Here is a 21,575-nt window from a genome sequence, read left to right on the forward strand (position 1 = left end):
AACTGAGATATACTTTTGGGTTTCGAAGAAGCGAAATGGTCACTTTGAAAAATTGTTCGAATCTTTGAATAAAGCGAGAGAGAGATTCATAGTACTCTTCCTCTTTCTTTTTCGCAAGAACGTATGATGTACGACGTACTGAAACGGTCTTTCTGTTTGGTGTTTCAGGTGAATACCAGAAACGAGTGGGCATCGTTATGCGAACAATTCCATCTACCCAACGGCTGCGTGAACAGCGGGGTTGGCCTTAAACAAATTTACCTTAGGTAAGTGGCTGAGACACGTTGCTACCATCGATCACTTTATCTTAGAATCATCTCCGGCTCGTACATCATGCACAAAGCAAAGTGAATCGCGAGGTGGTATATTTGCATCCAAATATATTCTTGGATTTTAGTGTATACTGCATTTGTGCCTGAGAGCTAAGTTGGGATTTGTGCTTATAAGAAAGAATTGATAGGAAACGACTATTAGTGATTTCTATAAGCAAGCAGTGTTCAAGTATTCCATTTAGCTCTTTTTCATTCTACAATATTCAGCTTTGATTCGCCAATTGGAAAAATTTTTGTCGTAGAAACAGGATAAATAATATACATTATTTTGTAAGGTTTAAAATTATTGTAATTAAGTAGGATCATAGAATGAATGTCTAGAACTATTCGGTAGCAAAACTGAGAAAGAATCAAGTCCGTGTCTCTATAACTAAATACAACAAATGACAGACATAATTAACCCTCAGTTACTGGCTATTTGAACAACAACAACAACAGCTGGGTCAAATGGTTAATCGTGTTGTGACGAAAGTTTCGTAATAAATTTCGCTGTCCATTACCATCTTAACATTATCTATTTCAATTTCTTATTTAACAAAAAGCAAGCAGATGAAAATGATCCGACGGTTAATAAATTCGCCAAAGATTGAAGATTCACGTCTGTATGGAAATTGTCTTTCTTCTTGAGGAAACAGCATACAGAGATTGGATGTTACGAGCAACGGCGCAACGTAACAATTATTTTGAGTTTCTTCAGTGTTGCGACGTTCGCCCTCAAGAAGCCTGGTGCGAGCGAAAAATGAGGTTTGGGCTGGAAATTTTGATTTGGGAGGAGAGTCGCGTCGATCGTCACAGTGAGGCACGATGCTCCATTATGTCTGGCAGTCCGCGAGCGTCTACGAGAGAGTAGGAGAGCGGCGACGTTTTGCCGTACTGTCGGCAACCGCGTATCGGGGCACACTCTGCTACCTAACGCCCCACCACCGCCGGCATTTTCCGTATCGTATAGTACGTACGTTCGTTCGTTCGCTCATTCATTCATACTGGCCTCGCTGACGAGAGCCACGTGGTTCCTGAGTCGGTGTCCTCTCTCTCTCTCTCTCTCTCTCTCTCTCTGCAACCTTGTTACCACCGTGCGCCGCTTGCAAACAAGGACGCCGGTCGATTCTGTCGCTTCTTCGCCGGCTCTTTTGGCGGCCACTCTCCCTGTTGACTTCACGCGATCGCGAGGCTCGCAGCTCTCAGCTTGACCCCAACGGCAACGATAGATTTTCTATATTTAGATATTAAAAAAGTGAGACAGCTTTTCGTTGCACTGATGCTCTGCTATTAGCGATCGTCGGCATCAACACATTGGCGCCGTGATTGGAGCTCTCGGAGAGAAAGTGGCACAAAAGACCCACTGTCTCTGACTTGTCTCCGCGCTTGATGCGAAACTGCGTTGCGAATTACTTGTACGTTCAAGAATTGAAACTAGGAAGTACGTGCAGGAATTGTTACTAGGAAGAGAAGTTTGTACTTCTTCCAGGGAAACGTAAGTTCCATGTATTGTTTCTTGGTAAAAGAATGCATTTGTATTGTTCTTCCATCGAGTCCTTTATTTGAATAAATATTTGATTACCCGCGCGAAAGCACCGCCGTTCCACCTCTGTTCCTGCTGCAGTTGCAGTTCACTCTACATAGAGACATCTGTTCTCAGACTTTCGCAACTTGATTCTTTTATTACTTCTATTCAACTCCCCTATCTGAGACATGGATCTCTAGGTCTGCAACAATTGATCTCTCAAGAGGATGATGTAAATTATCTAAAAGGCGTGTGATGATAAATATTCGCACAAGTTACTGCATAGATGTAGATTGTCCTATCAGCAGGAAGAAATAAATCGCACGGTTCTGAATAATTCTCGAGGAAGATGTAATCTTTCAACGTGAATTAAAGTTACGCAACTGCTAACTGTGTTCAAGCAATTCGAGAGTGTACAACAGTAGTTCCACTCTCTACTGGTTGGCAGTTGTCAACCGTAGCAACACTATCTTCGAGAAACTGTAAAATGAAATTGTGAAAGAATAAAGTCTGGAGAGAAAACGTTACCGATTTGTATGTAACACGGCACGTTTAACACATTCGGAGCAAACTATCCTAATTGTATGTAACAAAGCCGCTGTGTCGGGCAACACCTACCTACAAACAAGCAAGTACTTGTTCTCTTCGTTTTGCATTTGTAAACACAGCGTTTTCTTGGCACCCACGCCGAGATTCATCGTTATACATAGAGCACGATTTCTACGATCCCGAAGTTCGGTGCTTTTGCAATAAATATTTTATTACGGTTTTTAAACGCGGTGAGCAGTGCAGCGTGTTACATCGAATATTATATTTAATCTTTTACCGACTGGAATTACGGTAACACGAGCTAGAATTTGTAACCCGCGTAAGAGTATGTTAAGAGTCAGTAAAATGGTGCCATAGAATCTTACGAGCACACTTGTATTATTATTTTATGATATATACATGGTAGATTATTATGATTATGTGGAATGAAGTACCATGTAGTGTGTATGGATAAATATATAATTGCAACATCAATCGTAGAATTATCAGTGTGCAACGTTTACTTAAATATATGATGATTCTAATTAAAGTGGTATAATGGTAGTAAATAGATATAATCATGTTTTCGTTTCATAATACAATAAATAAAAGTGATGACAAACCATGTAACTGCCGAAACCGAAAGATCCGAAGCTGGAAAGTATCATGATGTTAGTGTTAACGCGTTAATTGTCGCATCAGCTATAAATGTTCATAAAGTTGACTTAAAGTTGGCGGTGTGTATGCGTGCTCGACGTACAGTTCGAACAGCGTAATCCATAATACGTGTATGTAGTTTCAAGGATGAATTAAACATCATTTACCTCTGTGTTCTAATAGTTCTTGTTACAAACTAGATTCCACAAACTGTGATCCACAAGAAATGTTTATAAGAATTTCCGTACAAAAATACAATAACGTGCTATTTTTATAGATCGATTACAGGTATTCAGAAAGAAGTGTAAAGATCTGTCATAGCATCGAAAGAAATCTTGTAATGTATACTTAAGAATTGTACAATGATGTTGATTACCTATATCCAACGAAAAATGTGTATAATTCTGCTGTACCTGCAATGTTAGAAACCAGGTTTTCATCATTAAATTAGTCACTACAATTATTTTCATTATAATACATTTTTGTTTTCAGCGTTTTATAATACATATGTAATAAATACGTACTAATTAATAAATTAATTAACGCTGTGAGATTGATAAAGGTACACATAACTGTTGCGATTGATATAAAAATATGTACATCTCTTCGTGAAGTGTAATTCTTTCTGACGTAAAATTACAAAATTCAATTCATCGTTGTACAAAACTTTAAACGAACTTCTTGGTCAAGTGTTCCTATTACAAATGAATCTTTTTGTCACTCGAAACAACGTGTTGGGTTAAGTTATGCGAACGTTACAATTCATATTTTTCTGTTAACGACAGACAACCAGTTTTAGCCTTACTCCTTTTCAAGTGGCTTTCAGTTTTACGGAAGGGAGGAAATTACAAGCTGTGAAAGTGCTAATTAATTCTACCATCACGTTGACCACCACGTTCCCTGTGACACATTAGTAGAGCAAGTGGTGGCAATTGCTAATCTTCACGATCAAAGTATCAATTTTTTTTTTTTTTTTTTTTTTTTTAGATACTTTTATCTCATCTTTGTGAAAAATATCATGTTTCATCGATATTAGTGGTGAAAAGAACTTGCATATTTCGAGACGAATGTCACATTTATGTGAAATCATCTGTTACATGAGTGGATTAATGGCTAAATATTGACAAATAGAATGAAGAAAAGAAGAGTAATTCCTAACTGGTAGCGTTGGGCTATCAAGAGCCATTGATACCTTAATCGTGGAGAGAGTAAAATAAAAATAATGTTAAATAATTTTAATAATTTATCTCAATAATGCTATTTGAGACAGAAAAAGGAAAGCAAGAGCAAAGCAGAAGGCAAAGAAAGAATAAAAAGAATAAAAGGAAGAGGACAAGATTAAAATCATCATCATTTCCTCGTTCATTCGACGAATCTCAAAACTTTGCACTCTCTGACTACGAGGATTCTCGAAATCCTGGAAACTCTCGGGAACGCGGGGTCACGTGTGTTCACAACGGCGCGAGATCCAAACCCGAGGCGATTCATTCATAGTTGATCGACGCAGAATGTGGCGAACACGTGACTGCTGCCGGATCCTACAGTCACCAAGAGTTCACCAGTGCCACCAACAGTAGCAGCACCAGTAGCACGCTGTAGCAGACGTTTCCTACTACATAATACTCGCGATCTATACGGCACACGAAGTACGGAGTCTACGGACACGGGGGCCAGAGTCGGCCAGTAGTCAAAGTGTCTATACTCAGTCTGCACCGAGCAACGGCCAATCAGGCTCTGACTGGGTGCTCCAACGCCTGCACCTTTCCGTACTCTACGTTGGTGCATGAATGGATCCACTACACCTACCCCCACTATTTTCTTTCGCCCACCCACGACTACATCTACTCTCCTCTTCTCTCTTCTTACCTCCCCCCCCCTCTTTATATCCCCTCTCTACCCCCCTCCCCCTTCTCTCCCTCTCTCTTCCTTTTATCGTTATTATTATTATCATCATTCTCGGGTAATTCTAACTTCACTGTGCAAGACTGTTTTCGTCCCACATGCGAAGTTAGTCTTCTTTGTTGCTGGTCGTGGTTAGTTCGCTTGGTTCCGCGCTGGTTCGTGGTTACCCTGTACACGAAACGTGCGTTCTACGATTCTGCTGTGAAGAGAATACCTGTGCTATCAACAATAGATCGGTACACGTGCCACAAATAGGAGAAAGCAACTGTGAGGTTATAATTCTCCTAAGTGCATTGTGCGTCCGTTGCGAAAAGATAGTAATTGCGATTAGCTAGCAACGAAAACAAGAGTACGTAATAAGTTGTAGAATCATGTTACCGCAAAATAGACTGCGAATGTTTATATATACATTACGTGTCATTTAAAGAAATGAAATCGGAAACTCTCCTTTCATTTGCATACATATATCATGAGATGTGCTCTATTTTAAGTGTTTCCACTATATGCATTTCGTGAATTTTTGTATTCTTAAAATTCTTACGAAAAAAAAAAAACATCCGCGATATGAAAAACAGTGCCAATCAGTACACGCTCTGGTGCAATTTTATTTCTCAAGATTTGCGTCTTGCTTTACATTTTACTAACATGTGTCAAAAGTCAACAGTTCGGAATATCTATAGAGGTTGAGAGAAATTCTTGTTCGTATATGGATTTCAAGCATTCGACGTAAAACTGAACGAAGAAGCTGACGAAATACACGAAGTGAATGAACGAAGATGGAATGGATGTTGTCAAAGGCAATACGTTCGAGTCATATTTTCTCGAACCATTAGCATTCGTTAAACACATGCACAAAGCATCACGTACATTTGTATTCCGTTACTCGTCTTTTGTGTCCGTAAAATCAGCTATAGAGAAAGAATCGTCGAGATAGCGTGTCTGTGTCTTCTGTCGAAGAACAACGGAGGGAGCATATTTATTCTAATAATCGATGCTTCCATGATATACTAATAATTGAGATATTTTCAGACAGATATAATTATTTTACACATAGGGTATCTTTGACGTGAAGAAAGTAGACAGTAATTTATTAACACAACATATTTGACTACAGAATATAATCTAGAAATTATATAATATAATAGAGAATATTTCAAAATAATAATAATCTTATGATTGAATCAGTTATTGTATTGTAACAGAGTTGTTTTGTTATTTCAGGTATTTGGACAGGTATGAGAAGGTACACTTCTTAGGAGAGGATGGCCAACAAGCTGACGACGATGACGAAGATTCCAGACACAGAAAGTGGTCTGCTAGGGCATTACACTCCGTTCCTCTTACTTATAATCATCATCAACACAATGTCGCAGGTAATCTCATACTTCTAACATATAGTCCATTCAACAAGCTGAGTCAGCGAAGGCTAAGAAACAGATACTTACGTAATTGGGACAAAAGTATGTCTGTCACTTTGCTTCAGATATAGTAACACTTACAATATAAAACAAAATATAATAATGCAGTATGGAACAAAATCGGAACCCACTGAACATTTTTGTTTGTTTCTGAATATATATAGTACAATACTTCACGTACCCTACGTATTGACTTATAATGGGGAATACATAGTTAATTATACTGAAAATCGTACATTTTTTATTAATTGCTAAGAAAGTGCTTACAGAAGCACAAGTGTAAAACTTCTAATCTCAAACGTTAAAGTAAGCTCTAGCGATGATCTATAAAAATCCGCTTCTGAATCTTCGTTCATTAGCCAAATAGGAGTTCCTTGCATTTATTGCTTGGGTTATATATTTTGTTTACCTCTTTAAAAATACAATAATAATTCTTTACAGTAACACTTACAATATAAAACAAAATATAATAATGCAGTATGGAACAAAATCATAACCCACTGGACATTTTTGTTTGTTTCTGAATGTGTATAGTACAATACTTCATGCACTCTACATATTGATTTATAATGGGGAATACATAGTTAATTATAATGAAAATCGTACATTTTTTATTAATTGCTAAGTGCTTACAGAAGCACAAGTGTAAAATTTTTACTCTCAAACATTAAAATAAGCGTTAACGATGATCTATAAAAATCCGCTTCTGAATCTTAGTTCATTAGCCAAATAGGAGTTCTTTGCATTTATTTCTTGGGTTATATATTTTGTTTACCTCTTTAAAAATACAATAATAATTCTTTAAAAACACAGTATCTCGTGTGATTCTCCGTTTCTTATTCTCATATGATTTCGTTATCGCACAACGCGTCAAATTTCTAAAAAGTCATGCTGCGCTTTCCAATCACATTTTTGCGAGCGCGAAGCTCGCAGCGTCTGCCAGATCGACCGCTGAATTTGCGATCGTTGCCGATAAACCGTTTTTGCCAACTTACGCCACCGTATTCGTCGCGCTGCATTTCACATGCACGTCCCACATGCTCCAACGACTTTCAAATGCGTATTCTACCGTGCATTTTTCCTCTATTTTCCTCGCTCTTTCCCGCTATCATCGACACATACACGAGCCCAAAAACATAAATACATCACGCGAACACGTGTGCGCGGGACGTGTATACGTGCCAGGTGCCACGGTTCAATAATTCGCCACGTTAGCAATTTCCGTTTGTCAGAACTTTTTCGTCCGACGTTCAGATCCGTTCGGGTTGACAAAAACCTGCCGATGTGCCAGGCAGCAATGCGTTAACAGTATTACACGCTCGGCGAGTACGTTTCAGATGCACCACATACCGGTTGTCCCCAAGAAAGAAGCACGGTTAGAGGTATATTCGTGCCTATTACTTTACTGTAACAACAACTTTTGCATTTGCAGCTGGATATCGAAAATTTTCTCTCTAGGACAACTAAAAAAATGCATGCGTCTAAACTAGAAAGAATTGTACGAGATGCGCCAAAAAAACGATGGAAAAGATATTCAATTCAAGATTATATTTTACTGAGAGATACTCCGATATGATTTCTTGCCCTTCGCTGAGCTGGTGTTTTATATATATTCGTTTAATCGAAGTAGGATTTTTAGAGAACTGTCTCTGATATTCGATCTCGTCTCCGGCATTCGCTTGTAAATTTCCCGTCGGGCGAAAAAAAAATGCTTCCGCGTGCAATTACATCCTGGCCCAATTAGTTCCAAGCGCGCGCGTTATCGTTCCGCGTTTCTCGGTAATTCGTTAACGACGATTTACGTTTCGCCGTTAATCTCGGTCGAAATAATGTTGCCTCTGGGGAGGGAGAATTGAAAGAAGAGAAAAAATTGTGTGGATGGAAAGACGGGAAAGAGAGAGTTAGAGCAGAGTCGTTGAAAGGCATGGCGCAGCGCGATGCAGCGGTGCAGCGGTGGCGGTAGAGGCGGCTCAAGTGCATCTACGAACGCGCGAACACGCGAGCGCAAAGGGTTCCAGAGAACCGAGAAGCCGAGCCCGTGGTATGGAAACAGGTGAAAGCTCCGAAACTCGTTTCATAAAAAAGCGCGTCGGTTAAGTGTGTTGCGAGCACATGTGCGCTCGCGCCATAAACGCACTGTATGCAGCATGCCGAGGCGGCAACGGGTTATTGACGTGCTTCTGTGGAGCTGTGTCGGCCGAGAGAGGGATATATAGAGAGCCAGTCTGGCTGGGAACAAATGCGTACGTGTACACGATACAGATGTATATAGATATATATATGTGCATCATGTGTACACACATATATATATGTGCATATACTATATATATATATATATATATATATATATATATATATATATATACACGTATACATATAGGTTGATGATGGGGCTTCGTGTGTCAGGGAGTGAGAGTAGAACGCGCACAACGTGTGCAAGATAATTTAATGGGCAATAATCATGACACACATAGAACCGCGCACACCTCCGTGGCCGTGCTCCGACTGTCGGAACGCGGGTCTATATTTTCTGCGCCTGCGTACGATCGACTATCAGCTTCGCACCGAACTGCTCGTCGTCACCCCACTTTTAACCCTCTTCTCGTCTCTTCGTTGCTCGTTCGTTTTCCTTTGCTGTCTTCCCACTACTTTTCGAGTACGACACGACGGACTGGGGAACGGTTGGATACCGAAACGCGTTCGGTAACTTGGGACTTTCGGCCGTTTCGGCGATGTCGAAACCGAATTCGCGGAAACTCGGCATTTCACTCGACCGCTAACAAACGATGACACCCGGTGGTTGCACGCTCGGAGACGTCGACTTTCCCACCACCGTAATCGACATGATTTTTTTTTATTAGACAGGAAAGCAGCCTTTTGAGCTACTGTTGTACAATTTTCAAAGATCCATTAGAAGATAAATAAATGCAATGCAAAAATAATACTATGTACTAATGAGTTATTTATATTAAAAAAAAATTTGAAGTATCATTAATTTATTGGATAATGTTCGATGTTCCAGGATCCTTTTGGACAAGTTTCGTCATAATCTGAGAAACAATATAATTATAGAAAACCGTAGAAAAAATTTTGCGACAACGTTAATAAATTCTGTGGAAATACATACTGTAAATTAGCAAATTCTCATAGTAATAAGTTCAATGTTTTTGGTACATTCTTTGAAATGAAATGTTAGTAGTGAAAAATGTTTCATAATTTTTTTTGTAAGTATGCCGTATCTAAGATAATTCTTCCTAAGTTGAAAAAGGACAGTCTGTGTTGCCGTATTTGGATATCACGTTTCAAAAGTTAGGCACTTTCTACGTTGTCTATAGATTTTCCCAGGAAAGAAGCGATAGGACGAGTAGTGACAAAGTCATTTTGGCATTAAGTTAATTAAGTACTGTTAAAGTAGTCGTCACTTTTATAATCATCATGATGCGTGATTTCGCGATGAAATAATGGGCGTGCACCCACAAAATCGATGCCGCTCGTTTAAGGAGCGTGTAGTATATCTGTGCAAAGTCGTCCTATCTTATTCGCGCGCGCTGCATGCGCGCGTTCATGCGTAACATTATATCGAGGCGTCGAAGTTGCGTGGCGCGCGCGCTAAACCATTTGTTAAGCATTCGCTACGCGTAGTCATTGAATTGAACTTCAACGATGTCACTGCCTAAGTTCGCCAACGTTCCCGACTCGTGCTTCCGTTTCTTCTGCGTCGAGTTAATTCGTTGTCGAACAGATGCGAACGGATGACATGTATGAAAAATATATCCATCGAAGGAACATTATTTCAGATAATTACTTCGCACAATAATTCTTTACTGATCTGATCCGTTTTAAACGAAATAATTTTGAAATTAGTCGGCACCTAAACGTTCGGCTGAGCAAACACAATTAATAAAACGATACATTCAATTTAACGAGTAATTAGTTGCTAGCAAGAGAATAAAACTGTGCATTACGCCAAAATGTTAAAGAGGCTGCATGCACGATGGATTTGCGATTTAATACTACGGAGGATTTTTGAAAACGTACACTTGACTCGAGCAAGGTAGTAATAAATGGTAGTGAAAAAAATATTCCTGGATTATAAGACGTAGAGACGCGTTAGTATATTTAAAGCTCGATAAATTAAGTTAGTACCGCGCAGCGAAATTTATATTTACAAAGCTAGAAAGTGAAATGTCAGTTCCATTGTCAGTTAGTTTGTACGTATGCCTCGCGTTAAAATTCATCGCGTTGAGCTTAGATTTCCCCCGCTGAAATCTACGTTTAATTTCATTGCGAGACCCAGTGTAGTCGCAGCTGACTAATCGGAATTACCCTAACGAGATGTAATCGAGTTCGTTTCATTTGTCCGGTTAGTTGCTTCGATCTCGTCGGATTCGAGTACGTGCATATTTGGAGGAGGCGAAGGAAAATTCCGGAAAATAAAAAAAATAAAAAAAATGAAACAAACATCTCCGGATCGAAAGGGAGATACAAAAACAAACGAGAGAGAGAGAGAGAGAGAGAGAGAGAGAGAGAGAGAGAGAGAGAGAGAGACGTGGCGGGAGCGAGAAAAACCGGGGTGTGATAAAGAAGCGTAGACAGAGAGGGAGACACGATGCGAGAGTCACAATCAATAAGCGTTTGCGGGGATAGGTGTTCCGTGAGTCCTCGATCCTCCCGGCGTAATACAGCGTTCTCCACGCTTGCGCGATGCTCCGTAGCTTCCGATTTTAACCCCCACCGACTCTTTTCAGCTTTGCGCGTTTGCCCCCACTTCCTCCTCGTCTTTCTCTGCCTTCGTTTCACTTGGTGGTTCTCTCCGGTTGCTACGTCGCCTGAATTCTAGCGTCATCCAGGTGAACCAGCTACCACTCTCCCACGATTGGTGACGTCTAGAGAGTCTAGACCGCGTGCCATCGATACATACCAGATGCCCTGCTCCATTACGTTCACCCACCCAGCGGCCGCCGGTGTAGCTTGTTACGACGCTTGTCCTTTAAGCCCAATTAGCGGCGTCGCGTGCGCAGCGCTCCCGTACACCGTGCGCGCATCAACTTGCCGATGAAAACACAATCCTCTTAACTTTCTCGAATTTTTCTCGCTTTTTAACGTGCATCCACTTTTTGTTGGACGCTGAATCGATCGACGGAGATCAGGTTCTATCGATTTTAATTAATTCGTGTCACTACTCTAATCGAGAGGGTAGAAAAGTACTTGGGGAGGGGGAGGGGATTGTTTTGAGTTTAAAGTATGCGGTCGGAGAGTTGTTTTGAATTATAAGTAACTTTGTTTGTCGGCTGAATGACTGAGATGTCGGTAGGTTGTTTTGAATTATTTGCTGGATTATATTTGTTGAAATTTCTTTAATATTCGAGCAGAATGCTATGAAAATGTTTAGGACGCAGTATTTAATGTAGAGATTTATAATCATCACGCGCCAAATGTCGGATAATTATACCTGGAACCTTGGAACCTTGGAACCTTGTTTCAGTACTTTTTAGTGTTTACATGGAGGAGAGAATTATCGAGGTTAAATTGTTCTTCCATCGCTTATCGATTGTTCCTCGGTTAAGCTGTTCATTTACGTGCGAGTATGTTGACAAGACGTAGGAAAAAAGACAACGCTGATGTATTCCTATCATTGTTTCGGCGAAGAAGAATGAGAAATAATCGTATTGTATCAGTACGTAACACGTACGTACTTGCGATAGCCTTTTCTTGCTATTGTAACGAGTATTTAGCTTTTAATTCGTCGTCGAAACTGTGAATTGTCGCGATAAGACTGTAAGAAGAAAATGAACTTTCTGCGTCGTCGGTTTACACACTATTTTGATCGACATGGAGAGCCGCGTTAAAACGGTTTGCGAGTGCCTCCTTTTAGAATTTTCGCCGACATTTGGCAGCGTGTCAAGTATTCTGCGCGGATTATTAACACGTGAACGTTATATGTACTTTCATGATGATAAATTGTGTTTCTCGTCTTATCTCGTCCCTGGTATAGAAATCTACCATTTCCGAATGATTATGAATGGAAATGATCGAGTCGAGTTAACAGAAATGGGAACAACAAGATTTTGACTAGAAGATGTAAAAACAAAACTAAATCAACTATTATTATACAAAACGAAACGCTTAAATTTATATCGTTATTTTACTGACTGTAGTCGAACTTAAAAGAAAAAAAAAAAAATTAAAAACATAGATGAAGAAGATAAGTACTGAACTCGTTCATATTGGTAGGATTATAGTTCGATTTAACGTTGTTCTTTTAAAAGCGAAATACCGAATAGTAGCCGCGTACTCGGAGTTGATAGGCATTATACGAGGAATAATTGTAGTTATTAAACACCATTCCCTAGATCGTGCACCGATGTGCAAACGTATGAATTAAATGTCATTTCAATTTTATTTCGCAACCAACAGTGATCGGTACAACTCTAATGATGCAACCTTTTAGAAATTAGATTTCTACGATTGTATTTGAATTGATGATGAAATTTTTCAACGTTTTCTTTAAATTCATTAGTTTCTCGATTAATAATTCGCATGTAGTATAACTGAAAATTGCAGTGACAGTACGTCAAGTATTATGATACTTTGTGTATCTTAAACGATGATAAAATTAGGTCGAGATGTAGTGCAAGGAAAGTTTCTGTGGTAACTCATAGCCCTGGAAGCAAATCTTCACTTGGCTGATCGAATCTGCCAAGAATGGCTTTTTCGATATGACGTTTTCGAAAGTGGTTCTTAATTATTACCAAGAATTGTCTCATCAAAATGTTACATATTCTATCGAATTGATCCATTATGCAATATTGGAACATATGAAAAAAGAAATCGATAAAAATCACTAGTATATATGTATATATAGCAGTTTGTCATACATCGATTGTATATCCTCTATCATTCATCAAAATTGACGTTTATTAATATTTACATTAAGTAGCAATGCATGATACACTGCTTTTGTTTTAAATAAAGCTAAGTGCCATTAGTTACAAATATTAAGCGTAATATTTCAGCGTTCGTAATTGTTTCAATATTCGAGTAATGAAAGGATAACTAATGGAAACATGAAAATAATGTAAAACAAAGAATAAGAAGATGAACGATATTTCTTTCACAATAAGTACATTGGCTGTTTAAAAACACAAAAGTCTCTATAGGTCAGTGTAATTCATTGGCAATTTTCCTGTTCTTTTACTCCTCTTTCCTCCTTTCATATTTATCTCTATCCATTCACTCAACACTCTTGAATATTTTCTGCATTGTCTGATTATTATTATTCATCATCTAATTTACACTGAATTTTCATGCTTACATCTTCCTGTAATGTGAATGTAGTCAGCAAATGGAAATCTTTGTTCATTACGGACAGCATGATAAAAAAAATGCCAGATTTGTGACAATGGTTACTCACTGTCAGTCCCATTCACTCCCAATGATCCATAGACTTACGAACTGACAAAAAGCAAAAAGGAAAAAAAAAAAAAAACTCACGAGTCTCTTTCTCTTGGGAGAAAAGAAATAAAAAAAAAAAAAAAAAAAAAATTGAACATAAAATTAAACACGTTACACAAGATAAATCATATCTTTTATCGCCCTGTTCAAGCAGAAATATGAAAGAATCCCGACGGGGCACAATTTTATTAGCGATCCTTTTTCTCGTCCTTTCCGCGCGCGCGTTTTTCGTTTTGCCTCGCTTCTCCTCCTCCTCACCCCTCCCCCCTCCGGCTTCCGCCGACGGATTCCGTAGTTTCCGGCAAAAGGTAGCATTTCTCCCGGGACGCGCGATATTGATCGCGGTTTTGCGGCTGAAAAAGATTACCGCGATTTGCGATAATATTGCAAGTTCCAGTCTGTTCGTTGCCTTTACACGAACCTCGTGACTATGCCGTTAGAAAAAGAAAAGACAGTCCCGCGCCAGATTCAGCGTTGTCTGAAACACGTGCAATTCTAATCGACGTAAAAAAATTATTCTCGTCCGATCGAAACTCGTACAGGTGTGATATGTTTGCTTGTTCCAAGGATCGTACGAGAACGTACACACGTGCAAGAACGTACTTTCAACGATCGTACGATATCATTTATGACAAAGAGATGTTTTTCTATGTCTGGTTGAATTAATAAGAGTGCATATCAATTGCTCTTTACGTAATTTCATTGGTTGATTTATTAGTACGAATTTTTTTCTTTATAGATAGTCAAATGCCCGCATTACCAGACGAGCGATAGAAGTAGTTAATTTTAGTTATTATTGTACCCTGCAATTATATTATTAATAATCTCTTGGAGTGAAGGAATATTTACTCTTCGATGCCTTGCATCTCGTACGCATATTTCGTTGAATATCTCATTGAAAAATTCATCGCGAATACTGTAATTATTAATTTCAATTTCAGAAATAATAAACGAAAAGAATTATTTTAGTGAGTATAATTATCTAATTTTGCATTAGTTTAGTTTGATGATTGGGCTTTCCTTGTTCGGATTTGCCAAATTAAACTATTTCTAGGTTAATCTGTATAATTTTACTAAATATATGTACGTGTCAAAAATGTTAAACGTGGAAAATTTGCCGAGTGGATCGTGCTGTTGTCAATTAGTACAATTTGTTGGTTAAGAAGGCGCGTTTTCCGTTCGATCCAGGTATTTTCGTTGCTTTGTAGAAATCTGGCCCTGACCTGGTGTACAACCTACTTACACTCGTGATTTGTCGATCACACCAGTTGCATGAGGCGTCGTCGGTCAGTTAGCAGATCTTCTAATCTTCCTTCATTTATAAAAGAACCATTTACGATACAGTGCATAAACACATGCCCATTTAAAATATGCCCATTTCTTTAATACCAATTTTACATACGAAATTTGCAATGGGTAAAATTAAATTAAAACCAATTTTTAAAAAAATATAATGGAAATCTAACGAAATTAATTTTGAAAACGCACCGGCTAGAATAAATTCAGTATGATTTAATTAAATTAAAATTCTGCTATCACTGACCTCTTAACTTAATAAAGATAATTTCCATCTCTTTGACTATGACGAAACTATACTAAATTCTCCATTCAACTGGCCACTCTCTAACTCTGATAAAACTCAAATAAGGAATTGACTAAACTTTCATTTCTGCTGCATTGTGCCGTACACAAGCAGTGAAATCAATCTAAAGAAGAGCAAATGCATAATAAGTACACGGCAACGTCAATTTATTAGTTTTAGTACTTCAATTGAATATGATGTTATAAGTGAATGTTCATAAGGACATGACTTAAATTTAAATACTCTTATATTAATACATTATAGACGAAAAATACAAATGATTTTAAGTTTTAACATTTATAGAAATTTGAAAGAAGAAATTTATTTTAATAAAATTATTTTTGTATTTTACAATTTTGTACAACTAATGTACAACTACGGTATTTTTCCTTTCTTGCATCATTGATCAATTATGATAGCGGAGAAACGTTGTTAAACGTTATTAATAACGTTCTGAGAAGCAACTGAACGTTAATCGTGATAAGTAGCTCGATAAGAAGAGATTTTGATCGCATGAGATGATTAGAGTCTTGTGAACTAGATTCGCTTCTTCGGCGTGTCTGATTATTATCTTAATCTGTGCAAATTTTCGACATCGTATTTGACGTGGCTTCGTATTAATAGAAACAAAAATTATTTGATATCATTAAATTCACTTTTCTTTTTTTTTTTTTTATTTCTTTAGTAGAGTATTTCACTTGCCAAATATAAATTAATACAGAAATAATGTTTCTTAACATTAAAAAATTTCTGTACATATCAGATAAAATATGGAACTATAAAAAACAAAAGTCTTCTTTGCACGATAAATATACTGCGAGACCATTTAGCAAGAAGAGAAAGATTATATAAAAAATGTGTTCAAAAGAAAGTTTTTTTTACATCGTAAACCTCCTGCTATTAGCAATAAATTAACTTTCTATTTTTCACGTGTCTATTCTAGAATCTCTTCGTGATTACAATGGCCTTTCGTCGGATCTTTACAAGCCATCCAACTATGATAAACTCGCGCTGTCGCTTCTCTCGCCTCTTCCCAACGAGCAGGACTTTGCCATCAACGTCTGCACGTTGCTGTCGAACGAGGGCAAACACATCCTACGTCTCGACAAATATCCCCGTCTCGTGAACATACTTTTGGCGCACGCGGGTGTCTTCGACTCACCGGGCACGCGGCAGCTCTTCATCGAGGTCTATTCTCGCGTGAGGAACTACTCGATCAACTCATTCTGGTCGGATGTCCTCGACTCCCAGGACGTAATAGATCTTACGAACGAGAGGACATTCATGAAGAAACCAACCGTCAGTCCACAGACTTTTTCCAGACGAAAAATCTTGGAGAAGGAGAAGCAGAACAAAAGCGCCATATCAACGGAGAACGATGAAGCTTCCACGTCGATGGAAGTCGACGGAGTAAGATAAAATGAGATATTATGTGTCTTAATTATTGCTAAATTTTACCCTTGGAAGGAACTTTGTATTTGTAATCTCTAATTTAAGTTTTTGACGTAGTTTCAAGTAGTTTGCTTTGCTTTGCTGAGTTATATCATATTGTAAATACTTTAGTTTCTTTAAATTTCATAAAAATGTAGAATCTAGGTAAAATACACAATGAATTCTTGGGATGTCCTTTCATAGTTTAAATATTAAGCGATAGCATTGAATAATGTAAATTTATTGAAAAAAATTGCAATTGATTCTTAATAGATGAAGCAAAACATATGAATAAGAATGGTACTGCATTATTTACATTTGAATGAGATTTATTTATTATGAATATATACATATGTATGTATGTGTCCATACAGGTGATTCCAGACTGTTCAAGATTAGATCCAATCGGGTTGCATCAAGATGAAAGTTTGAAAGATCAAAACCAAAACTCGATAAAGTTTGAAGAAGAGGATAAAGATTTGTTTTGTGTTGGACGAACGCTAGGAACGCAAGATCCTTATGGTCAACGTGTGCTACAAATAGCATCTATCTTGCGAAATCTAAGTTTCACTCCAGAAAACGCTGCTGTATTAGGGAGAAATCTATGTTTCTTAAGATTCGTATTACTCTGCGTGAGAGCAAGGTGGAGTAATTTACATCAACTCGGTTTCGATATACTAGGGAACATAGCGAATGAAATAATCTTAAAAGAAGCTGGCGAGAGGATAACGGATGTTGTATTGTCATGTGTGGCAAAGGGAATTGAATCCCAAGACAGGTTTATCGTTATTTCCTGCTTGGAGGTGCTTAATAAAATTAGCCAACAAGACAGCAATGAAGAAATTGTTAGATTTGGGTTAGAAGACAATGTGTATGAACTTATATGCAGGTGAGTGAATGTTCTTCCATAAATTTCAATATATATAAATCTTTTATTCAAATAATATTCTAGCATTTTTTGTAAAGAAAAATATCTTTCTTATATCGTTTATTTATAAACTTTAATCATAAAAATTTTTCCAATATACGTACATACTTCACATTCATAGAAAATTTATAAAACTTATGTTTCTTTTTACAGGTTTTTAGCTCTGAACGACATAGCTCTTCTAGTATATACCTTGGAATGTTTGTACGCGTTGACTTCGTTAGGTGAAAGGCCATGTACTAGCGTCGCGCGGGTACGCGGAGCTATCGACACATTAGTCGCACTTGTTACTGTAGAAGCGCAAAGTTACGGGCCAAAAGCTTGTATTTTGATGAGAGTTATCGAAACAGTATCCACGGTAGCACCACCGCCAAATGCTACTCAAAACACTCCAGTTACTGCTACTGCTCCAGCAGTAACAGTGTCCTCGTCTGTACCGTCTACTCCGGTTACAGTTACTGCGACACCAGCTCCTGTTAGTCCAGCACCTTCGCGACCAACGACTCCAGCTGCGACTGCAACAAAATCTTCAACGCACAGTACGTATAAAAATAATAAAATAATTCTCAAAATAAAAGCTAAATGACGATGATAATGATATTCCTCTTTTTATATCTGTAGAAGCAGTGGAAACGAACAATTCACTTCAACAGCAACATGCGCATCAACAAATCATACAGGAAAACGAGCAGTTCGCTCTAAGTTGGTTGAGAGCTACTTTTGAACCTGCACTAGGTGTACGCATAGAACAGGAAGAATTATACAAAAAATATCTTGGTTGCTGTACAAAGATCGGTAGAAGAGGTGTTATTGCTCCACTTCATTTTCCAAGATGTGTTAGGTAATTTCTAAATTTTGGTTTAGTGGAACAAGATAACGTTCGTATAAACTGTATCAGTTTATTGACATAAATCCACTTTTCTACAGATCTGTATTTGGTGGAAGCGTCGGGCCAAATCCGTTGAAAGGTGAAACAAGTGGTACTCAGTATTACGAAGGAATCCGAGTACGAGCCACACCTCCCCAAGTAACTTATCCGAGCCAAACTGCAGTTGGGACTAACACAGCTCCAATTCCAGCAGTCAACACAACGCCAGTAAAGGTGCTTCCCGTACAACAGCGTACAATCAAGAGTATAAGTCCTGCTCCTGATAGCACGGCCCTAGACAATCCTGCATCTGGGCCTCCAAAAACCTCTGCCCCAGCGTCACCTATCCTAAAAGCCCAATTATCTGCTCCACCAAAACCACCATCCAATATCTCAAACACTGCAATTCAATCCCAAAATCCAGTCACCAAGGTTGATTCTAAAAGTCAGGTGGGTCCAAGTCCTAAGCTTTCTACCATTCTCTCTACCACTCATGACCTTGGTTCTTATTTTGGTTATGGTTTCACTACGCTGTTATAATATGGGCTTTCCTTAACAAAATTACACTTTGCATGCTTCGAATCCCGTGTAATCCATCGCTACAGGTGCATGCAGATAAGTAGATGTGTGAACAGAAAATTAATACATACTTTTCTGAAAAGTTTCTCTCCTAGAAAAATTATTATATACAAATTTCCTATTTCAGTAAAAAAAAATTGTTTTAGTATCTAATATATTTATATGAAATGCATTTGTTCTTTGTTTCAATCAAATCAGTGAAAAAGAAGTTTATTAAATATAGACATAAAGTATAGATATTGATTCAAGCATAAATGACTATTATAATACTACTATACTGACTATTATAAGTACTGTCTAAAATTAATAGTGTGTGTAAAATCCGGTCATTTCGTTTCATCATTGATTGAAGCTTATAGTTCTTACTTTTATCTTACTTTTATCAGTAATACGTGCAATGTTGGCTAAAAAATTTTATTACTGCATGATCGACGTACATTTCTTATTTCATAAATATACATTCTTTGATTGACATATTCTTTATGCAGGTGTTATCTATATCATAGTATAATACGATATTCCTGTCTTATCTTCTTGTATAACAAATATAAATTCTGTTCTTGATTAATTTCATTCATATTACTTCAATCTATCACATGCTTAATAATAAACGAAGTGTTACTGTGAGAAAACATTTAACTATCATGCTTTATGAGTTTTATGAAATTCATTATCAACATTAGAAATTATTCATTAGATATAGTTGAATTATTGAGAACTATGCGACATAAACTATCTTGTAGTAAAAAAATTTAAGTAGTACTATTAAAGTGTTTAAATATAGAATATTTTCTTTGTAAATTCTATTTAAAATTGTACAAATAAATACTTCCATATTATAATGACATCTCTGCTGTCACACGGTAATATTGTAACGATGTCGCAATTACATAACAATCGTTGTTAATTAGGTGTCAGTATCGCATCCTCACCTGAGTCAAGCGTTGCTGTCAAGTAGCTCTCAAACGCAGCCACAGTCACAAATCCAGCAAGTACAGCAACAGTGTCAAACTGTCCAGATAGTTGCAAAGGAAGATAATCGAAGTGGTACTACATCCAGTTCCATAATTAAAAGCCTTCTGGCTACTAAGGTAACGGTCAGCAGCGACTGCATGCCCAGTACTGCTGCGACTTGTGTGTCTACCCCTACTGCCTGTGTAACAAACACTACTGCTAGCATCGCATCCAGCATCAGTGCCAACCAGCTAATAACCAGCAACCAGGTATCATTGTTGTACATTAACAATGAAAACAGTAGTATTCTTTTTATACTTATAGGACATTGAGTTTGACATATAGGATGTCTCTGAAGAAGATGATCACACCTCGTGGCAATAGAGAATATAAAGAATATTCAGAAATATCTTATTAACATAATATTCGGAACGCGTATCTAATCAAATAAACTTTTTACGTCACGAAAGTTAAAGTTATTGTAGAAATTTACAATTACACGTTATCTATTAAATGCATTTAATAATTTGCTGCATAATATTTATTTGATCAAACGTAGACTTTTAATATTACAACAAGCTCTTTTTTCATTTTCTTTTATTTCCATAATTTCTTTTAATTGCCATCTTTTTTAGAGTCACCTAGTATGAATTTGACGATGATTTTGTTTTTTTATATATATGAAGTAATTTTTTAAACATTTTAAAAGAATTTTAATGTAAGTGCAACCATAGATTGTAGGATGGTTAAAGATTTTTTACACAACGCGAGAAATTCGACGAAGCATGATACGAAATTGAATTACTCTATTAAATAGAATACAATGTCAGACATGTGTACGATAATTAAATTTGAATGTAAAATAATGTTTATTTATTTATATTATAAAAAACCATTTTACAGGATAAGATCGCACTTGGAAACGTACTTAGTGAATGTATGTTTTAACATATTTGATTTCGAAGAGTTTCCTAATGTTTGCATTTTAAAGTAGTTATCAATATTATGTTTTTGTTATGTTATTTCTTCTATTTCAGAGATGAATTTTTTATTTGTGTTTATTGTTGAGTTAAAATTTTTAATATTTTCTTGAGTTCAAAGTGAAAATAATAATGTTGTATACTACTAACAAAAGCATGGTTTTCGAAATTGAAATTATTTTTTTCTTTATAGTAAAGTACAATAAATAATTTTTGAAAAGTAATAAATACTTCCATAAATTTTATTATTTATATAGGTTGCGCAACGTCAACAACAACAAAGGTTACTGCAGCAACAATTAACTAACGTGTCCCAAACAACAACTAGCGTAACTACAATACTCCCAAAGACTCCTGTTAATTCGAAGCAAAAGCCAGCTATCACACCCATTCCTGCCAAAAAAATACAAAGGCTTAATGGAGCCAAATTTATTATGACTAATAATTGTGACAAGGT

General features: G+C 37.2%; 1 protein-coding gene across 6 annotated transcripts in view; it reads left to right on the forward strand.

The window, feature by feature from the left end:
• The window catches only part of LOC122539085 (AT-rich interactive domain-containing protein 2), a 58,963-nt gene that overhangs the window by 32,151 nt on the left and 5,237 nt on the right, over window positions 1-21,575 (forward strand). For 3 of the 6 annotated variants that reach the window (XM_043673696.1, XM_043673697.1, XM_043673699.1), the window contains 9 exons: window positions 169-266; window positions 6,145-6,296; window positions 16,322-16,788; window positions 17,184-17,698; window positions 17,891-18,276; window positions 18,359-18,578; window positions 18,665-19,055; window positions 20,096-20,407; window positions 21,376-21,573. In XM_043673696.1, the coding sequence (XP_043529631.1) occupies window positions 169-266; window positions 6,145-6,296; window positions 16,322-16,788; window positions 17,184-17,698; window positions 17,891-18,276; window positions 18,359-18,578; window positions 18,665-19,055; window positions 20,096-20,407; window positions 21,376-21,573 (2,739 nt within the window). The remainder of the gene's footprint in view (window positions 1-168; window positions 267-6,144; window positions 6,297-16,321; window positions 16,789-17,183; window positions 17,699-17,890; window positions 18,277-18,358; window positions 18,579-18,664; window positions 19,056-20,095; window positions 20,408-21,375; window positions 21,574-21,575) is intronic. The other 3 variants (XM_043673698.1, XM_043673701.1, XM_043673700.1) reach the window with 2 other exon arrangements.

Source organism: Frieseomelitta varia, unplaced genomic scaffold, assembly GCF_011392965.1.
Source record: "Frieseomelitta varia isolate USP_RPSP 00005682 unplaced genomic scaffold, Fvar_1.2 scaffold_190, whole genome shotgun sequence".
NCBI lineage: Eukaryota > Metazoa > Arthropoda > Insecta > Hymenoptera > Apidae > Frieseomelitta > Frieseomelitta varia.